General features: G+C 41.1%; 1 protein-coding gene across 2 annotated transcripts in view; it reads left to right on the forward strand.

The window, feature by feature from the left end:
• Window positions 1-5,906: 5,906 nt before the first annotated feature.
• The window catches only part of LOC131222326 (formin-like protein 14), a 31,407-nt gene continuing 19,753 nt past the window's right edge, over window positions 5,907-17,560 (forward strand). For both annotated transcript variants that reach the window (XM_058217353.1, XM_058217354.1), the window contains exons 1-7: window positions 5,907-6,044; window positions 13,049-13,268; window positions 13,343-14,046; window positions 14,136-14,357; window positions 14,471-14,825; window positions 14,906-16,535; window positions 16,755-16,884. In XM_058217353.1, the coding sequence (XP_058073336.1) occupies window positions 13,196-13,268; window positions 13,343-14,046; window positions 14,136-14,357; window positions 14,471-14,825; window positions 14,906-16,535; window positions 16,755-16,884 (3,114 nt within the window). In that variant the 5' untranslated portion in view covers window positions 5,907-6,044; window positions 13,049-13,195. The remainder of the gene's footprint in view (window positions 6,045-13,048; window positions 13,269-13,342; window positions 14,047-14,135; window positions 14,358-14,470; window positions 14,826-14,905; window positions 16,536-16,754; window positions 16,885-17,560) is intronic.

Consider the following 17,560-nt stretch of genomic DNA (forward strand, 5'->3'; position numbering starts at 1 on the left):
GTGAAACAGTTAGTCGCCACTTTCACAGTGTACTAGATGCAATTGTATCTCTGTATCCAATTTTTGTTAAACAGGCTGGACCAACGATTTCTTCTGAGATTCAGATAAACACAAATTAGACTGCTTACTTTCAGGTATTAATTATGGTGGGACAGATTTCCATATACATATTTTTATGGCCCTTCATTCACTCCTTTATCCAATGTATCTATGATTGCGTTGGGACAATTGATGGTACACACATTCTAGCTCATATGTTTGCCGGTGACCATGCGAGCTTCTGCAATCGGAAGAGGGTCCTTTCCCAAAACATATTGACGGCGTGTTCATTTGATATGAATTTCATATACATATTAGCCTGTTGGGAGGGTTTTGCTTCGGATGCGAGGGTCTTACACAACGCATTAAGTCGATCAGATGATCCCTTGGTTATCCCACATGGTATCGGTTATCTTTTAAGAGATTGTCAATCTATTTCATCCACTTGAATTATTTTATTATTTACTCAATGAGACTTTGATTCAAATGTGTAGAAAAATATTATGTTGTCGATGCCGGATATGTACATTCACCTGGTTTTATGGCTCCATACTGGGGCGTTCGATACCACTTACAGGAGTATCGAACTGGGAGAGTACCAGCCAACATGAAGGAGCTGTTTAATTACCGACACGCACAGTTGCATAATGTAATTGAGCGTTGTTTTGGTGTTATGAATGACAGATTCCTCATCTTGAAGACTGTCATACGGTACGAATTCCATACACAGATCCAAATTGTGATAGCTTGCTGTGTCTTACACAATTTCATACGTACTAGACCAGAATCTCAAAAAGAGATGGAATACGCTGGAATATCTGTTGCTGATGGAGAGAGTAACCCAACGCCTCACGAGGTATCAACGAACAACGAACGACAATGGTTACTGCGAGCTTCTTAGCGTGAAAAGGATGCTTAGATTCGCGTGCGCGATGATATAGCAACTAGATTGTGGGCGGATGCGAACCAAAATAATAGGAGTAGATAATTGATTACTATTTGTTCCAAATTCCTTGACTTGTAGTTATTTACTTTCTACAAAACGTTACATACCTGACAATGGAATTGTAATCTTTCAACCTCTGACTAGATAGATTTATCATATGGAGATACCAGATGATGATTTTGCTAATCATTCATTTTAAATAGTTGTCATTCTTATGATTATGGTTGACTTTTGCAAATCATCATATGTACTTGATATTCAGGTGGTACGGCAGACAGGATGTCAAATGATCTATCGACACCAACACATTTACCGGCCAAGACACCAATGGTGCCTACACGATCTTCCCCACGCACAAAGACAGTGAAATCCCTGGCCGAGCCTACGTCCCGAGCCTTAAAAATAAAATGGACTCCCGATATGGATCAGGTCATGGTCGACATATTTCTGGAACAAGTGGCATTGGGACGCAAGGACGATAATGGTTTCAAACGTGATGCGTACCAAATTGCTGCCGAAGCCGTTACAAAGCATACCAATGTAGTCCTCAAGTGGCAGAATGTGTCGAACCAACTAAGGTATTACAAGAGGGAGTACACTGCAGTGAAGGATATGCTAGAGGCGAGTGAGTTCAGATGGGACAGTGAGCGGATGGTGGTGGCGGCTCCTAATGAAGTCAGGGAGGAATATCTTAAGGTATAATTTTTGAAATATAAAGTGAAGATATTCACATCAGTATGTACTTCTTACTGTACTTACAAAAAGCTTAATGTACAGCTGCAGTCTCACCCGCGTGCGGAACGACTCCGCGGGAAACGGATTGAGAGAATGGATGATCTTGCAACAATCGTCGGTTCAGACCAGGCATCGGGACGTTATGTCCAAGGAAGTAGGAGTATAGCCATATCAGCATCATCATCTCGTCTTCAACAAGAACTCAATGATGCATGGAGAGAGCTGGATGATGACCTCGACAATACAATTGACCTGTCAGATGATTTTGTCACAGACTCCACAGGGACCATCCCATTTTCGCCAGACAGTCCTTCGAGGGACAACGCGACTCACGTAGCACTCCCACTCACACAACTGATTCCAATGCTACTCGAAGTGGGAGTGCAGGAAGGAAACGAAGGCGCCCTCCTTGTCCTTGTGAAGTACTCGGGGCCTCTTTACAGATCGTTGCCGACTCAATGTTGAAATTTGGCCTCGGCAAGTCAGTGAATCGCACTTTCAAAGTACCTGCTATACTAGAAGAGGTCCAGGGCCTGACCAACTCAGATTTTTTTGAGGTTGGTCAACTCTTGAGTAAGGACAAGGATCTAACATCATTCTTTGTGAGTTTGCGACCTGAGCGTCGCACTGACTGGTTGAAGAAAACACTCCATGACCACTTTGGTGATTGAGGTGTCGAATCCATCTAAGGATTTAATATCTTTGTTTATGTTTTCTTGGTTGTTAGTTGTAGGTATGTAATAACTTTGATATACTTGATTTTCTTGGATGATTTGATTTTTTATTTTATTTTTTTGGACTGACACATATGGTGGTATATACGTAGTATATACCAATATGACAATTATGCTATGGCGATAACTTTTGTATAATTAACATCTTTTATATGGTTTCACATGCATGCATTGGTGAGTTTATTTTCTTAAGATAGATAAGACCGTACAATCTGCTTGCTTGGAAGGGTAAGTACATACAACTGGATTTTGTTTTCATTTAGTAAGTCTATTTGTACTTTACGATGCTACTCGATAGGACAATAATGCATGTAAACTTCGTTTGATAATTTCTATTCCAACACACGAATCTCATGCCAATTACGTCCATGTTATTGCAGATGGGAAACGATAAGTATTACGTAATTTTGGTGGGACGTAGGCCTGAAATATACATATGTTAAGACGACCCTCGGTTGGAGGTGGAGGGCTTCAGTGGAGCGAGACACCACGCATTCAGGAACTGGAAAGAGGCAGATGCATGCTGGGACAGTCACTTTAGTAAGGCATGTGCACCGTCGAGACCCTGCACGGAATCTCATGCGATTTAGGTCGCCGCATTTTATGATGAGTTGGACATCCACCATTCTTCGTCTTCGTCCATCCGACAGATGATGCAGACGGCACAAGTGATGCAGGCGCTGGTTTCTAGGGCCATGTCGACTAATGATCTTCCCTCATCAGCCCGATCAGATGGAGAGATATTCCGTGCTCTTCTAGTTGGCGTCGGTGTTCTTTTTCTTGCCATCCTTTTTATTTTAAAATTCTAGCCCAACATGGATGACTGTAACTGTTTATATGTCACTTGTTTCTTTTTTTCTCTTTTTGCCGCACAACTTATGTTTCTCATGTTTTCATATATCTCTTTTTTAGACTGCCATATATTTTTTGGGATCTATCTGTATCACACCACTGCCACATGATGTGGTCCATGTGGATACGTGGATATGTTCCATGGTGATAGTAATATTGATTGAATAAACTAGATATTATCGGCGTTGATGAGACATACATCAGTGGGCCCCACACAATTTTATGACTCGAACAAGTTACAGGTATGTCAAGTTAAGGTAAGCGACGAGACTTGCTACTCCCACTAACACCAGGTAATGGCCGGTTGCCGGAGCTCTGTGGGCCCCATGACAATGTATGTGTTTTATCCTTGACGTCCGTCCTCATTTGTGCATCGTTATACAGTGTAATTTTAAAAATTACATATATCCAAAAGTCATGTGAACCACAAATAGGAAACAATGTTGATTGAGGGTCGACCTTAGAAAATACCAGTGGGGTCCACATACAGTTAATATTCTTTGATATCTGTTTTATATCTCCATTCGTGCTTGTATGACATTCATGAACAAATTTGATGTGAAATTAACTGGTAAAATAACGGGCTTGATGCTATATCATAATGTGGTGTGGTCCACCTGAGATATATAGCCCTCTAATTTTTGGAATAACAGTGTAAGATGATATGTTAATATGGATGAAGGGCATGGATGAAACTTTTTCCATCATGGGGTGGCGCAGAGAGCACGGACTCCCCTGCCACGGAGTTGATGGCAGGACACCAATGCAATCTATATGTTGGTGGAAACCGTTATGAAACGGTTATAACTGTCCTTTCCAAGTACAGGTTGCAGGGGTAATTCAATCGTATGGATGGCATGCAATCCCATGCCCGTCCAAACACAATCCATCCATACATTCCCATGAGCCGTCCAGCCCGTCCAAACACGCCACTAGCTGGGCGCTGGATATAGCAATCCAGTGGGATTGCATGTAATCCACTTATGCCATCTTGAAAGCCTGCAATAATACAACCCAATCCCATCCAGGCTACCCGTCCAAACAGGCCCTTGGTGTTCGGCAAAAGGAACGATTTTAGATCAGCAGACCTCGTTGAACAATTGAATTTCACCGCCAATGGAAGTAGAGTTGCCAAATCATTTCTATTTTGTTCTATAGCCCATCAACGTGATAGGTCACCAGATCAACGGTGCCGATCACCGTATGCTTGCCATGTACTTCTCGAGGAGGGAGCGCGATTCAATTTTCGTTTATCTTCATCGTGAGATCCTCGACCCGAGGCTTTTGCACCGTATACTCGGGTGTTCAGTTCTAACAAGTGGGCCCATGGTTCGGTAATCCAGACCATTAATCTGTTGAGTCTCACCATAGATGGACCATGGACCAAAAATATATGAGATTGGAGGATTTTTACGAAGAATCTTGGAAAGACTTTCCAGTTGAATATGTACCGTCACTGCAGTTATCTTCTTTCATGCTTGTGTCCCACAAATTGAAATATACGGATGGTTCTCACCACTGTGATTGCTAGATGTGGGCTGTCGTTCATTTCTTTTTAGATCATCTATTTTTGCAGTGTCCCATTTGATTATTGGACCATCATAATTTAGGCCATATCAATATTCTGTGGGATGCACCTAACATATGACAAGGCCTAATATGAGCGGTGCAGATCGTGCACACATGTTCCAGCGTCTCACGCGCGCGAGCGAGCAAGTACGCTCCCCGAGTGCTCACTTTTCCAGATACCCAAACGTTTTAGTCCCATGAGAGCTGACCGCCATTTTGGAAATGGTGGTGACTCATCTTCATCAATATGCAGCACTCACGAACGGATATCAAAGCCATCCAGATCATGGGCCACACTGAGGATGGAGCAGATCCTACCCATGATATTTTTATCAAATAGATGGTTAAAATGATCTAGCGAGTGGTCTGACTTAGAAAACCAAAATTAGAGTGTTACCGTCTTACCGTAAATTTTGATTTATGCTCCATATGCAATTGAGTCAACAATTTGGACGGTCTTGATTGCTGCAAAACTATCCCATGTCTGAGTTGAACGGTCACCACCATTTTTAGAATGGCGGTGAACTATAGTCTTTTATCCGAACGAATAGGAAAAAAGGTTTTAGTACTTCAACATGCGTGTAGGGCCCTGCATTTCACATTGAACACGTGCCGATATAAGATAGGTGGACCAGATCTGAGCTATCCATCGGATGTATTAAAATGCTTAGATCTCCAATCCAAAACTAATTCATTTCAGACTTCAGATACAATACACAATATCAAAACAAATGGACGGCAAAAAGAGCTGTCTTTACCTGAATTTTACGTTGCACATCATGGCCCACAAGGGATAAAAATCGTTCATGAAAAGAAATTAAGAATTATTTCCAACTATACGGACAGATCAGATCTCACACGTGTTACATTTTGGCACAGTTCCCGCGTGTGGATTAGAAGGGCTCCTTCACACGCGCGCGGAAGTTGCAAATCTAAACCTAAGACCCCAACACGTTTGAAATCTGTCTCTTTTGGATGTATTTCCGTTTGCGCTTTCCCCATCTTAAAACATTTTCCACCCCATAAGACGCTTTTTTTTAAAAAAAAAAAATTTATGTTTTGATTTGAAAAATCCAAACCCTAACTCTCCACTCCTCCCACCAAAAAGAAGAAGAAGAAGAAAGAGGGAGAAATCACATCAGCTAGATCTCGAAATCTCCTTTGCTCATGTAAGTGTAAATCATCCAAACGCAGATTTCCCTTGATTCGATCACTGTGCAATACGCTGTAGCTTTTTTCATCTGAAAATCTTAGTTTTTTCCTCCATCGTTACGGCATTGCGTTCCCATTGCTTGAATTAAGGTTTGGGATATATTTTCGTTTTTTCCCTTCCTTTATATATATATATATATATATATATATATATATATATATATATATATATATATATATATATATATATATATTCACGGAAATGTTCGAATTCTTCGTTAGCTTGAAAAATAACGTCTTATTATTATTATTCTCTCTATCTCTATCTGTCTCTGATAGTTAGGTGTTTGACAGTGATGTTTCGGAGGAAGATTTGTGAAAAAAATTGCAGTTGGAGTTCGAAATTGAATTATGATAAAGTGTTAGTTTTGGGTGCATTTTGTTTGGGCTTCGATGAAAATAGTATGCAAATTTTGGGATATCTACTTCTTACTAGAAAGTCCAGAATTGTATGAAACGATGCTCACTTTTATATGGAAGAGATCTTTCTTTCCTATACAACATAAAAGAGCCCAATTCTTTCCTATAGAAACTTGATGGAGAATGGAAATTCCAGAACCAAAAATTATTTTCTGTGCTCGTGAAATGGCCACAAAAAGGCAAACTCATTTCAATTAAATCATCAAATCTGTTGAACTTACTTCTAATCAAGCAATTGAAATGATAAGGGTCCCATGGCCTAGCAGTCAGGACATTAGCTTTGAATCCAGTAACCTGAGTTCAAGAAACTGTTCCCTGTAATAAAAAAAGCACAAGGAGCTAAACATAAACTTTGGGTGTGTTTAGCCGTCTGGAATTTGTGAATTACTTGAGAATTCCATTCCTGGAATTGGATTCCCTGAGAATTTGATTCTGTCAGTCATGTTGGGCACCCTGGAGTTTGACTATTTGGTGTCAAGAAACTGTGTTTGAATGTCTGGAAAGAATTTTGGAAGTCTATTATGCATGTTCAAAAGGAGAGTTAGCTTGAAGAACTAAATCATGTCAAATATGCCAACATGACATACATGTGCAACATACATGTAAGATGAGCATTGGGTCCATAGTGGTGGTTTCCAACTAATCCATTAATTCGATGTGCCTCACCATGATGAACTCCCAGAAAAGGCATCTCCAAACGTTATGTGGGCCACAATATGTGAGATTAGAGATTCTTGGCATGATTTTACATCGTTCCCTATGGTATAGTCCACCTGGGTTTTGAATTTATCTGGTTTTTGAGATCCATGGTTAAAATCAGGCGGCACACCTGATGGACAAGGTAGATCTCATGCACGTTCCACCTACATGGCGTTAGGTTACTGCAAGTTATGCCATTCTTATGACCACGTGGGCACCAAACCCGTTTCTGTCACTAAAGCCATCTTCATCTCTCAAAATTGATTAGAAACCCCAAACCACCATTCAAACAACAATAATAACATCATCATAAATGATAAAGACTGAGAGGGGAGCTTCATACTGGTGGGGGTGGCAAATTTCAACAGAGGGGAGGCTTTGAGGCTGAAATGGCCATTACAGAAATAATGCCTGTAACAGTCTTGAAATAGTTTTTTTTTTTCTTCAAAAAAATAGAAAAGGCCGTAATGGCCACAACGGCCAATGTTACTGTTATGGAACACCTTGACTTGGAGCTTTGTCCCTGTCAGTGTTTTAAGTAGCGTGTAGCATATATCATAGCATTTGGCACTCTATAGCGTGTAGCGTAAGCTACACGATACTTCAATATTTTTTAATTAAAATAAAAAAATATGATAAAATTTACAAAATGCATAATTCTTATGAGTTCTTGACTGCGAATCTGGATCATCAACCATATATTTCCATGCAAAATCCTCCATCTCTTTGCCTTCAGATATCTTTAAGTGTGACCTCTTTTTTTAATTTATCGAAACATCATAAATTCACAATATAGACCTCAATTTGGATGGTTTGGATTGATCTAAGTGATCTATCAATGATATGAACCACAATTTAGATGGTCCGGATTGATCTAATGTAGACTATGTAGTGCCACGTTTGATGGGGATGAGTCACCACAATTTTAAAATAGGTGTTGAACTAGCATTAGAAGAAAGCTTTAATAGAAGAAGGAAATTTCAGGTAGCATACGCTACCTGTGTTACACACTACGCTACATGTAACATAGTTTATGCTACATGTCCTGTAGCTTACTTTGCCTACATACACTAGGTAGCATTTTAGCTATGCTACGTAGCGTACGATACACACTATGCTATGAGCGCTACCGAAAACATTGGTCCTTGTATACTAAGTAATATTGTAATAGAATAATATTTTGGTCCTGACCAATTTATTTGAGTAATGGTACAATTAGGCTTGCCAATAAGTCAAAGTTCAGGTTGTGTCCTGGAGTACCCCTCTTGGGATGTATGAGGTCATGCTTGGATCATCCGGGTGTCACATTCAAGGTATTGGATCCTAGTTCACATGGGTTTTGGAATGTGTAGGGTCTTAGGGTCAAAGCCTTGTGTTGGGTTTGGGTACTTCCCTCAAGTCTTAATTATTAAGTTAGAGCTTTGCGAAGCCCACCCATTGCAATATAGCTCATGTACATGCCAAATGTGCCAACATGCCATAGGTCCGAGATCCAATCCATCCATTAGAAGGGAAAAACTATATCGATGCCCTAATGAAACCCCAACCGTACCCGATTCCCTTGCCACTACCAAACCCTTTTCACTTTTCCTCAATCTTTCGTCTACCTGTTTCTTTAAGCCTTTCTATCTACTGGATAGATGGATCGATAGATTTGGTGGACTCCAAGGTTAGATTGCATGTGATGATAAGGATGACTTTGCGACGACAGGGCACTCATCGGACACAAGGGATGATGCCAAGATCTACAATCCAACATCCAATGCAATTGAACCTACATTTGCAAAATAATTGGAAGTCGGTGCCTAGAACTTGGAGGATAGTCAAGAAGAGAAAAAGAGATAGCATGTATTTCAACGTTATGTTACGCATAAGCTAACAGTCAGATGCGTAGGCCTTCATCGTCAACAGCTGTTGAAACCAAAGTGGATGAGCTGTAAACGAGCGTCTTCATAGTATTGCCATCACGACGACAATACAATTATTTATTTATTTATATTAATTGGCCGTAACGGTTGTTATGTTGTGGCCCATATCGTAACAATAACGACAGTTGCTGTTATAGCCATCATTACGATTATCGAATACCTTGGTTTACATTCCCTTTATTGATGATTCGGAACAACTGACTTGGTCTTGTCAATGGTCCAATGATAAATTTGGTGAAATCAATGCTCACCTTGCATTGTGGGGCCTATGGGATCAATCAAATGGTACTTATATTTCTAGCATTTATTATTTTAAATTAGTTTTGAGGATTAGGATAAGTATTGAATAAATTTCCCTTTGTATTTTCATCACTTATTTTGTGGGCCACTTTTCGTGCACTAGACAATGTTAGAATGACACAAAATTTGTTCCATTTGATAGCCTATTGAGTTAGCAATCAAACAAGCCTGAAATCATGCAATTCCAATGCCATTCGGGTGAGTTACTTATGGCCAATATACATAAGGTCCATATGGTTGTAATGGGATTCAAGGGCATTTTTTGGTTGTTTCTATTTCAAGCCTATATGAGGCTATTCTTGGATGTGTGAATGATTATGATAAATTGGAAATAAAAATAGTTTTTGACTTCTTTGATTTGGAAGAAGATTTGAGATGGGTTTTTGGTGATCAGCAGCACGTGGCTAGTGGATTGTTGGGTTCTTCCCTCAATCTTGTTCTTCTTTCCTTTGATGCATTGACATCCCCCTTCGGGATTGCATTAACATTAATTGGCCCACTACGTACCTGGCCCACAGTTAATATTGGATCGCCCCTGTATGTACTTTGCACTCCCAAAACTAGAGTGATTGAATGATACTTACCTCCGATTAATAGACGTTTTGTATGTTGAACTTGAACCTTTGGATGTCATTCATTTTGATGGCTACTAATGAGACAGTTAGGGTTGCCTATTTGGTATGAACTTTAGTTTATGAATGACCAGTAATGCGTCCTAAGATTTAGATGGCTTTGATTGAGGTAGATGAATGCCATGAGTGACTACAGCAGCTACGTGAATGTGTGTGGATTGATTATACAGTGCTCTGTATCAAATAACTCTTGTTTATTCCTAGAACCCTACTTTTTTCATACACTTCTTTTCTTGTTAGTCTCCGCAGCAGTAAGATATGAGGGCTTAGAAAGGGAGATGAAATGGCAGAGCCAGTTGAACCGTAATAAGGTAGAGCGCCAATGAGTGTAAACCATGCGGCATCTGACAGCAGTTTTTCAAAATTTTATGGATTTTTTCCCCTGAAAAGTGCTTTCAAAATGCCTCATGGCATAGTATTGGGGCTGTACCTTATCACAGTTCGACCAGCTCTACTGCTCTTTTGAAGAAAGCCCTAACACCAAAAAGTTTCCCAAATTGTCATTGATTTTTTTTGAAAGGTAAATAATTGAATTAAAAGCCCAAAGGCAAAGAATACAAAGAGAAAGCTAAAAGAGCAAAATGACAAGTCACGAAGCCCTAAAAGCTAGATCCCGCTCCCAACACAGCGGGATTACTGCAGTCCTGGGGCCATAATGAGAGAGAACACAAGGAGAAAACCGAACCACTGAGACCTAACCTGGGTCCCATTGCCTGCATAACCCAAACACCTTGGATATATAACTGCTGTAACAGGCCTCAAGACATTTCTGAAACAGCAGGTGCTGCGTTCCTCCCATATTGATCATAAAACTGCTGGCAGCAAGAGCCTCCATTTGCTTCTGGCTGAACTGACAAGCATTCCCCTGTGCCAAGGGTAGAACAATCCTTCCAAGGAGTTCGGCATAACCCAGGCAATGCTGTAAAATTGAAGGAGGCTGTTCCATACCTTAGCAGCGAAACGGAAGGAGACGAAAAGATGAAAAACAGATTCTGCGTCTTCCTCTCACATCAGACACATATTGGGAAGAACCAGACCATGCCTGTGAAGGTTGTCATTGTGAGTACTCTATTTCTTCCCACAAGCTAAGTAAAAGCTAAGACCTTGGGTGAAGCTTTTTATGACCAAATCTGCTCAGTGTGAGTGCAAGCCAGACCCTCATCTCTTCACCGAATTGATTCGTAAAAAGATTTAACCATGAAAATACTTTTCTTATCTCTAATCCCAAAATGCCATTGATCTCTTTTGTTTCTTGCATTTTCACCATCATTTATCGATTCTATCACAAACATGTAATTTCTTTGATTTCTTTGTTGTAATACTCTTTTTCCCCTCATTTTCACCATTTTTTTTCTTCATTCAGTTTTCATTAAATTCTCTCTCTCTCTCTCTCTCTCTCTCTCTCTCTCTCTCTCTCTCGTTTCGGCATAGTTTTTTATATATGATATTACTATTACAATTAACCAGGTTGTTGGGTGCCTACTACCCAACCTGGCTGGGTTTATAGACAGGTTTAAGGTGGTGGATTTCAACCTGATCAGAAAACTGGACTTGGAACTATTTAAATTGGGTTGGATCCCTTGGGTACCCGTTGGCAAAAACGCCCTTATGGGTCGTTTGACACCTTGGATTTAGAGGTAAATGGGTGTGTTTCAAATCCAAGTAGCTACTTTTTGCATTTGACAGCCTTGGATTTAGAGGTAAATGGAATCGAAGGTATTTCAAATTCTTATTTTTGTTGTGTTTTGAAATCTCAGCAAAATGCTTGGATTCCAGCGCAATCCAAATGAAATGTCTTTTTTGGCTTCTTTTTTAGAGGCAAGAGAATCACATGTGTAATAAAGGTATGGCTAAGCTACTAATCTACTGTACACGTGGTACATTGGTGCCCCAAAACAATCCGAATATCAGCTGCATCAGTAAAATCATATCAGTAGAATGATCTGAACCATCCAAATGTTGGACATCTAAATGGATGGTTAAAAAGTGTCTCCGAGTCGCTTGTTTGTGATCCTTACATTTGTGGCCCACCCAAGGCTCAAAATTTCATCATGTTTTGCCAGAGTACATATTTTCAATGGGCTCATGACAATCATTCTATCAAATATCACACACACACAAATTTGGGATATGAAAGCTGATTTAATTAATCAAATCCAGGTCCTATGAATAATGAAGAATCCCAATGCATTCCAAATACAAGCTCCCAAATGGAATATTTGGATTCCGGTGCATTTCAACCAAACACAGTCGAGGGCTTGGAATCACCCTGGCTTCCAATGTAACTGTGATTTGGATTCCAATGCATTCCAAATCCAAGCTCCCAAACGGGCCATAGTGTTCATATTGAGGGATATTGTTGAAATTGCTATTACACTACTATTGATTTGGGCTTGAAAGGAATGTGACTATAGTTTGAAGGCTACTTCCTCATTTTGAGTCATAGAAATGTTATGACAATTTGACCATTTCCCATTTATTGAATTGAATGAGCACAATTACTCCAAATGCTCTCTTAGTAATCTTTATCTATTTTTACAGTTGGCAAAGATTAGATTACTATTGTTTTAACAGTATAACATACAATTGTTGGCTTATTTGTTCAAGCCAACATTCTTATTGGAGGGAATCACCTTTCAATGATCCCAGACATTCATTTGGCGCCCCACATCATGGATGGATGCTGCTGCTAAAGAATCCTGCTCAGGCAATCCTAGCGTTTTGATTCTTAGCCTGCAAACTGATGGTAAAGAATTATCTGATGGTTGATAAGTCCTCCAATTGGATGGTTAGCATTGTTTTATGGAGGAGATTTTTCATCCACCGTCATCCTTGGCAGGCAGGCCGACCAGCCCAATGTTGGTCTCTGAAAGGTGTACCATGGCTGTTTGGATTGTTGTCCTGAACAGTATTTAGCATTCTGCTATTATATTCTTAAGCACACCAAATTTCTCTCACATCCAACTTTATTTATGCTTGCAGATTGGCTATTCCATTCTGATGAGTTGAAGCTGCCCTGATGTCAACATTGTCATGAATCATTGTGATTCACAGTTGTGTGAGCCTGTGTATATGCAATGCATATGATCTTACATCTGATAGGGAAGCAGAATTGCATCATTTCATAAAATGTCCCTCTTCAGTCGATTCTTTTATAGAAGACCCCCTGATGGCTTGCTAGAATTTGTTGACAGAGTTTATGGTAAGCATCCGAAACTGGACATAGCTCATGTACATTTACCTAAAAGATTGTAACATGCTTGGTTGCTTGTGCAGTTTTTGATTCGTGCTTCTCAACAGAGGTTTTGCCGGATGGTATGTATCATATTTACTTGCATGAAATTGTGACTGAGCTACATGAAGAATTTGCGGATTCCAACTTTCTTGCATTCAACTTTAGAGAAGGAGAGAAGAAAAGCCAGTTTGCAGAAATTCTCTGTGAATATGATGTCACCATCTTGGATTATCCACGACAGTATGAAGGTTGTCCCATTCTTCCCTTGTCCCTAATTCAGCATTTCCTTCGTGTCAGCGAGAGTTGGTTGTCTCTGAGGAATAATCAGAACATTATTCTGCTCCACTGTGAGAGAGGAGGGTGGCCCCTTTTAGCATTTCTTTTAGCTAGCTTTTTGATTTTCAGAAAATTACACAGTGGTGAGCAAAGGACTCTTGATATTGTCCATCGGGAGGCTCCCAAAGGGTTTTTAAAGCTTTTATCGCCTTTGAATCCATTCCCATCACAACTTCGATACCTGCAGTATATTTCTAGGAGAAATATATCTCCAGAATGGCCGCCCACAGAGCGAGCTCTTTCTTTGGACTGCCTCATTCTCCGAGCCATTCCAAGCTTTGATTCTCATAATGGGTGCAGACCGATAATCCGTGTTTTTGGCCGAAATCTTCATAGCAAGGATGGCCTTTCAACCCAGATGCTCTTCTCCATGCCAAAGAAGAAAAAATCTCTACGGCATTACCGACAGGTAGGAGCTTTGTTGCATGAATTATGACATTCCTATAGTTGTTCCCCCCCCCCTAATTTACACCACTGGGAGATGATCTCTACTTGCAGGCTGACTGTGATGTGATAAAAATCGATATCCAATGCTTGGTTCAAGGAGATGTCGTCTTGGAGTGCCTCCATCTAGACATGGATTCCGAAAGGGAAGTTATGATGTTCCGTATAATGTTTAATACTGCTTTTATTCGGTCCAACATACTGATGTTGAACTGTGAGGACCTGGACATTCTTTGGGATTCGAAGAAGCGATATTCAAAAGGTTTCCGAGCAGAGGTGACTATTTCCAAAATTATAATGGGCTTTTCCAACACAATTGATGCAAGCTCTTTTTTTTCTTTCTGTTTTCTGTTATTTATTTATTTTTTATTTTAAACCTATGGGTCCAGGTTCTATTTGGTGAAGTAGAGAGTATCTCAACTCCTAGAGCTCCAACTGTAACATTAAATGGTGAGGAGAAAGGTGGATTGCCAATTGAAGCTTTTTCCAAGGTTCAAGAGCTATTTAGTGGTGTGGAATGGGTTGATAGTGGTGGTGATGCTGCGTTGTGGTTACTCAGACAAATTTCTGCAAATGCTTTACAAGAAAAAATTGAAAAACTTTTTCTAAGTGATGTGAAAGAATTGTCAAGGTTGCATAGTAAAGGGAGCATGGAAGGATCTACTACAGATTCTGAAGAGGAAAAAGATGAGACTGAAATTGTTGACCCTATAGCTTCTTGGGAACCTGAAAAGGTTCTTCATGGTACATACAACCTCTTAACTGTTATTTCCTTTGTTTTTACGTATTGAGATCCTGACTTTGTTTCCTTAACAATCCTACAGTTCAAGATCCTGACACACTAGATGTTGCAAGCCTTCCACGTGACATTCATCCCCTTCCTCTTACGATAGTACCACAAAATTCTACCCTTGATGGTTCTTGTCTTTCAAATCCAGCCACAACTTCAAAACCTTCACATTCTCCAGATGTTGCTCCCCGGTATGTAAATATTCCTCTACCACCTCCACCTCCTCCATTTTGTCCGTCTTTTGGAATGTGCTTATCATCTCCATCCTCACCAATGGTTATGGACTCCAATGTTTCTCCTTCACCTCCCTCACCACCCCTTTCTTCAAGCAAAATGACCGCTCCCCTCTTGAACCCAATGCCACCATCACCAGCACCTCCAACACCATTGATCCCATGCAATAAAGGTGCTCCACCTCCACCTCCACCTCTACCAGTGCCATCCAATAGAGGTCCTCTACTCCCACCTTCATCAGTTCCAATACCATCAAGTAGAGGAGCTCCACCTCCACCTCCAGCTCCACCACCACCACCACCAATGCTGTCTAGTAGAGGTGCTCCACCGCCACCGCCACCTCCGCCTCTGCCACCACCACCTCAACACTCCACAATCTCAAGTAGAGGAACTCCACCTCCACCACCCCCCCCACCACCTCCTCCCTTTATTACATCAAGCGCATGCTTTCCATCATCTTCCTATATTTCTAGCAGAGGTCCACCACCGCCACCGCCACCGCCACCTCCACCTCCCCCCACCATTTCTAAAAGAGGCCCTCCAACACCACCTCCCCCCTCCATTTCTAAAAGAGACCCTCCAACACCACCTACCCCCCCTCCCCCTCCCCCTCCCCCTACTATTGTTGGCAAAGGCACTCTAGCACCGCCTCCACCTCCACCTCCGCCTTTGCCTCCCCCTTCAATTACCGGCAAAGGCCTTCCAGCACCGCCTCCGGCCCCGCCTCCCCCTTCAATTGTTGGCAAAGGCCCGATAGCACCGCCTCCACCTCCACCTTCAATTGCTGGCAAAGGACCTCCAACACCGCCTCCACCTCCCCCCTTTATTGGTAGTAAAGGCCCTCTAGCACCGCCTTCATTTCCGCCTGGTATTGTTGGTCAAGGCCCTCCGGCACCACCTCCGCTTCCCCCCACTATTGCCGGTAGAGGCCCTCCACCACCGCCTCCACCTCCTATTGTTGGTAGAGGCCCACCGCCGCCGCCGCCGCCGCCCCCGGCTACCTCTAATCAAGGACCTCGACCACCACCTCCACCTCCACCTCCTATAGGTTCTAGTCTTGGAGCCCCCCCAATCCCACCTCCGCTTCCATCGGCGCCTACTCGGACAGGTCCAACTCCACCACCACCACCTCAGGCACCAAAACCTCCTGGTGTTGTGCCCCCTCCACCACCACCCTTGCATGATAGCCAATCGGGTCCACCCCCACCTCCACCCCCTGGGGCAAAGGTCTCTGGTGCCCCAACACCACCACCGCCATCTATTGGAAGGGGAAGGGCCCTATCGGGGTCAACTGGAAGAGGTCGAGGAGCATTAGGCGCTATTGGCGCACCTAAGAAAGCTTCATTGAAGCCATTACACTGGGTGAAAGTTACTCGAGCTATGCAAGGAAGTCTATGGGCCGATTCAAGTAAACAAGAAAGCCAGGCAAGGTACGCAGTGCAGATTCCATTTGTTTGCCTTCAATGCAAAAATATATTTTTCTGTTAAGAGAAATATGTTGCTCGAATATATTGTTATTATTTGCAACCAGCTTGTTTCATCATATTTGAACTATTTGACTCAAATTATATGTCTTCAAATCATTTCCTTTTTCGCTGCTCTTGATTATCAGTATTGAAATGCTGATCATTGATGGAATTGTTGGATAGGGCCCCTGAGATTGATTTGTCAGAACTTGAAAGTTTGTTCTCAGCTGCTGTTGCTTCTAGTGGGAGCGGTGCAAATAAAGGTGGAATTCGAAAGGCTTCTAACACCAACAAACCAGAGATAGTGCACATGGTATTGGACATGTTTTTATATATTTACTCATCATATGATGTTGGCGAAATTGGGTGTTGGAATAGATTTAGGGTTTTCTTAATAAGTTGATATGCATTCATTATTCATTTATTATTGTAATTATTTTAGTTTAGCAGTGGTTCGAATAGGTTGGTGCTTTTAATATTTTTCAATTGAACGAATGATCTTGATTTTGGTGCGAAGACAGTTTTCTTATCAATTCAGCATCTAGGACATAAATGTGTTATTATTGCTTTTCTTTCTTATTGAAATGTAGAAATTCTTGCATCGTCAGCAGGCCATTGCCCTTTTTATTCTTAACAATTTTGTATTGACTTTCAGTTTTTTTTTTTTTTTTTCTAGAACCAAGCAGAAGATGATGATACAATGTTGATTTTAGGTTAGGTTTCTTCTGCACTTCAATGATAAGCAGAGTTAGGTGCTGTTTGGTAAACTGAAAAATAAGTTCTGAAAATTAAATAAGTGCTGAAATATTAAATTACTGAATTTTAGTACTTATAATTAAAATTAGCGAATTGTCATATTTGCCCCTGTTGTCTCAATTAATATCTTTTGTAGACTATGATACGAAACCTGCTATGTCATGCCACCAAATTTGGGACATCCTAATCCATTGATCTTTTTATCATTTTCTTTTTGTGCATTCCAATAAGAG

This window comes from Magnolia sinica, chromosome 13 (assembly GCF_029962835.1).
Source record: "Magnolia sinica isolate HGM2019 chromosome 13, MsV1, whole genome shotgun sequence".
NCBI lineage: Eukaryota > Viridiplantae > Streptophyta > Magnoliopsida > Magnoliales > Magnoliaceae > Magnolia > Magnolia sinica.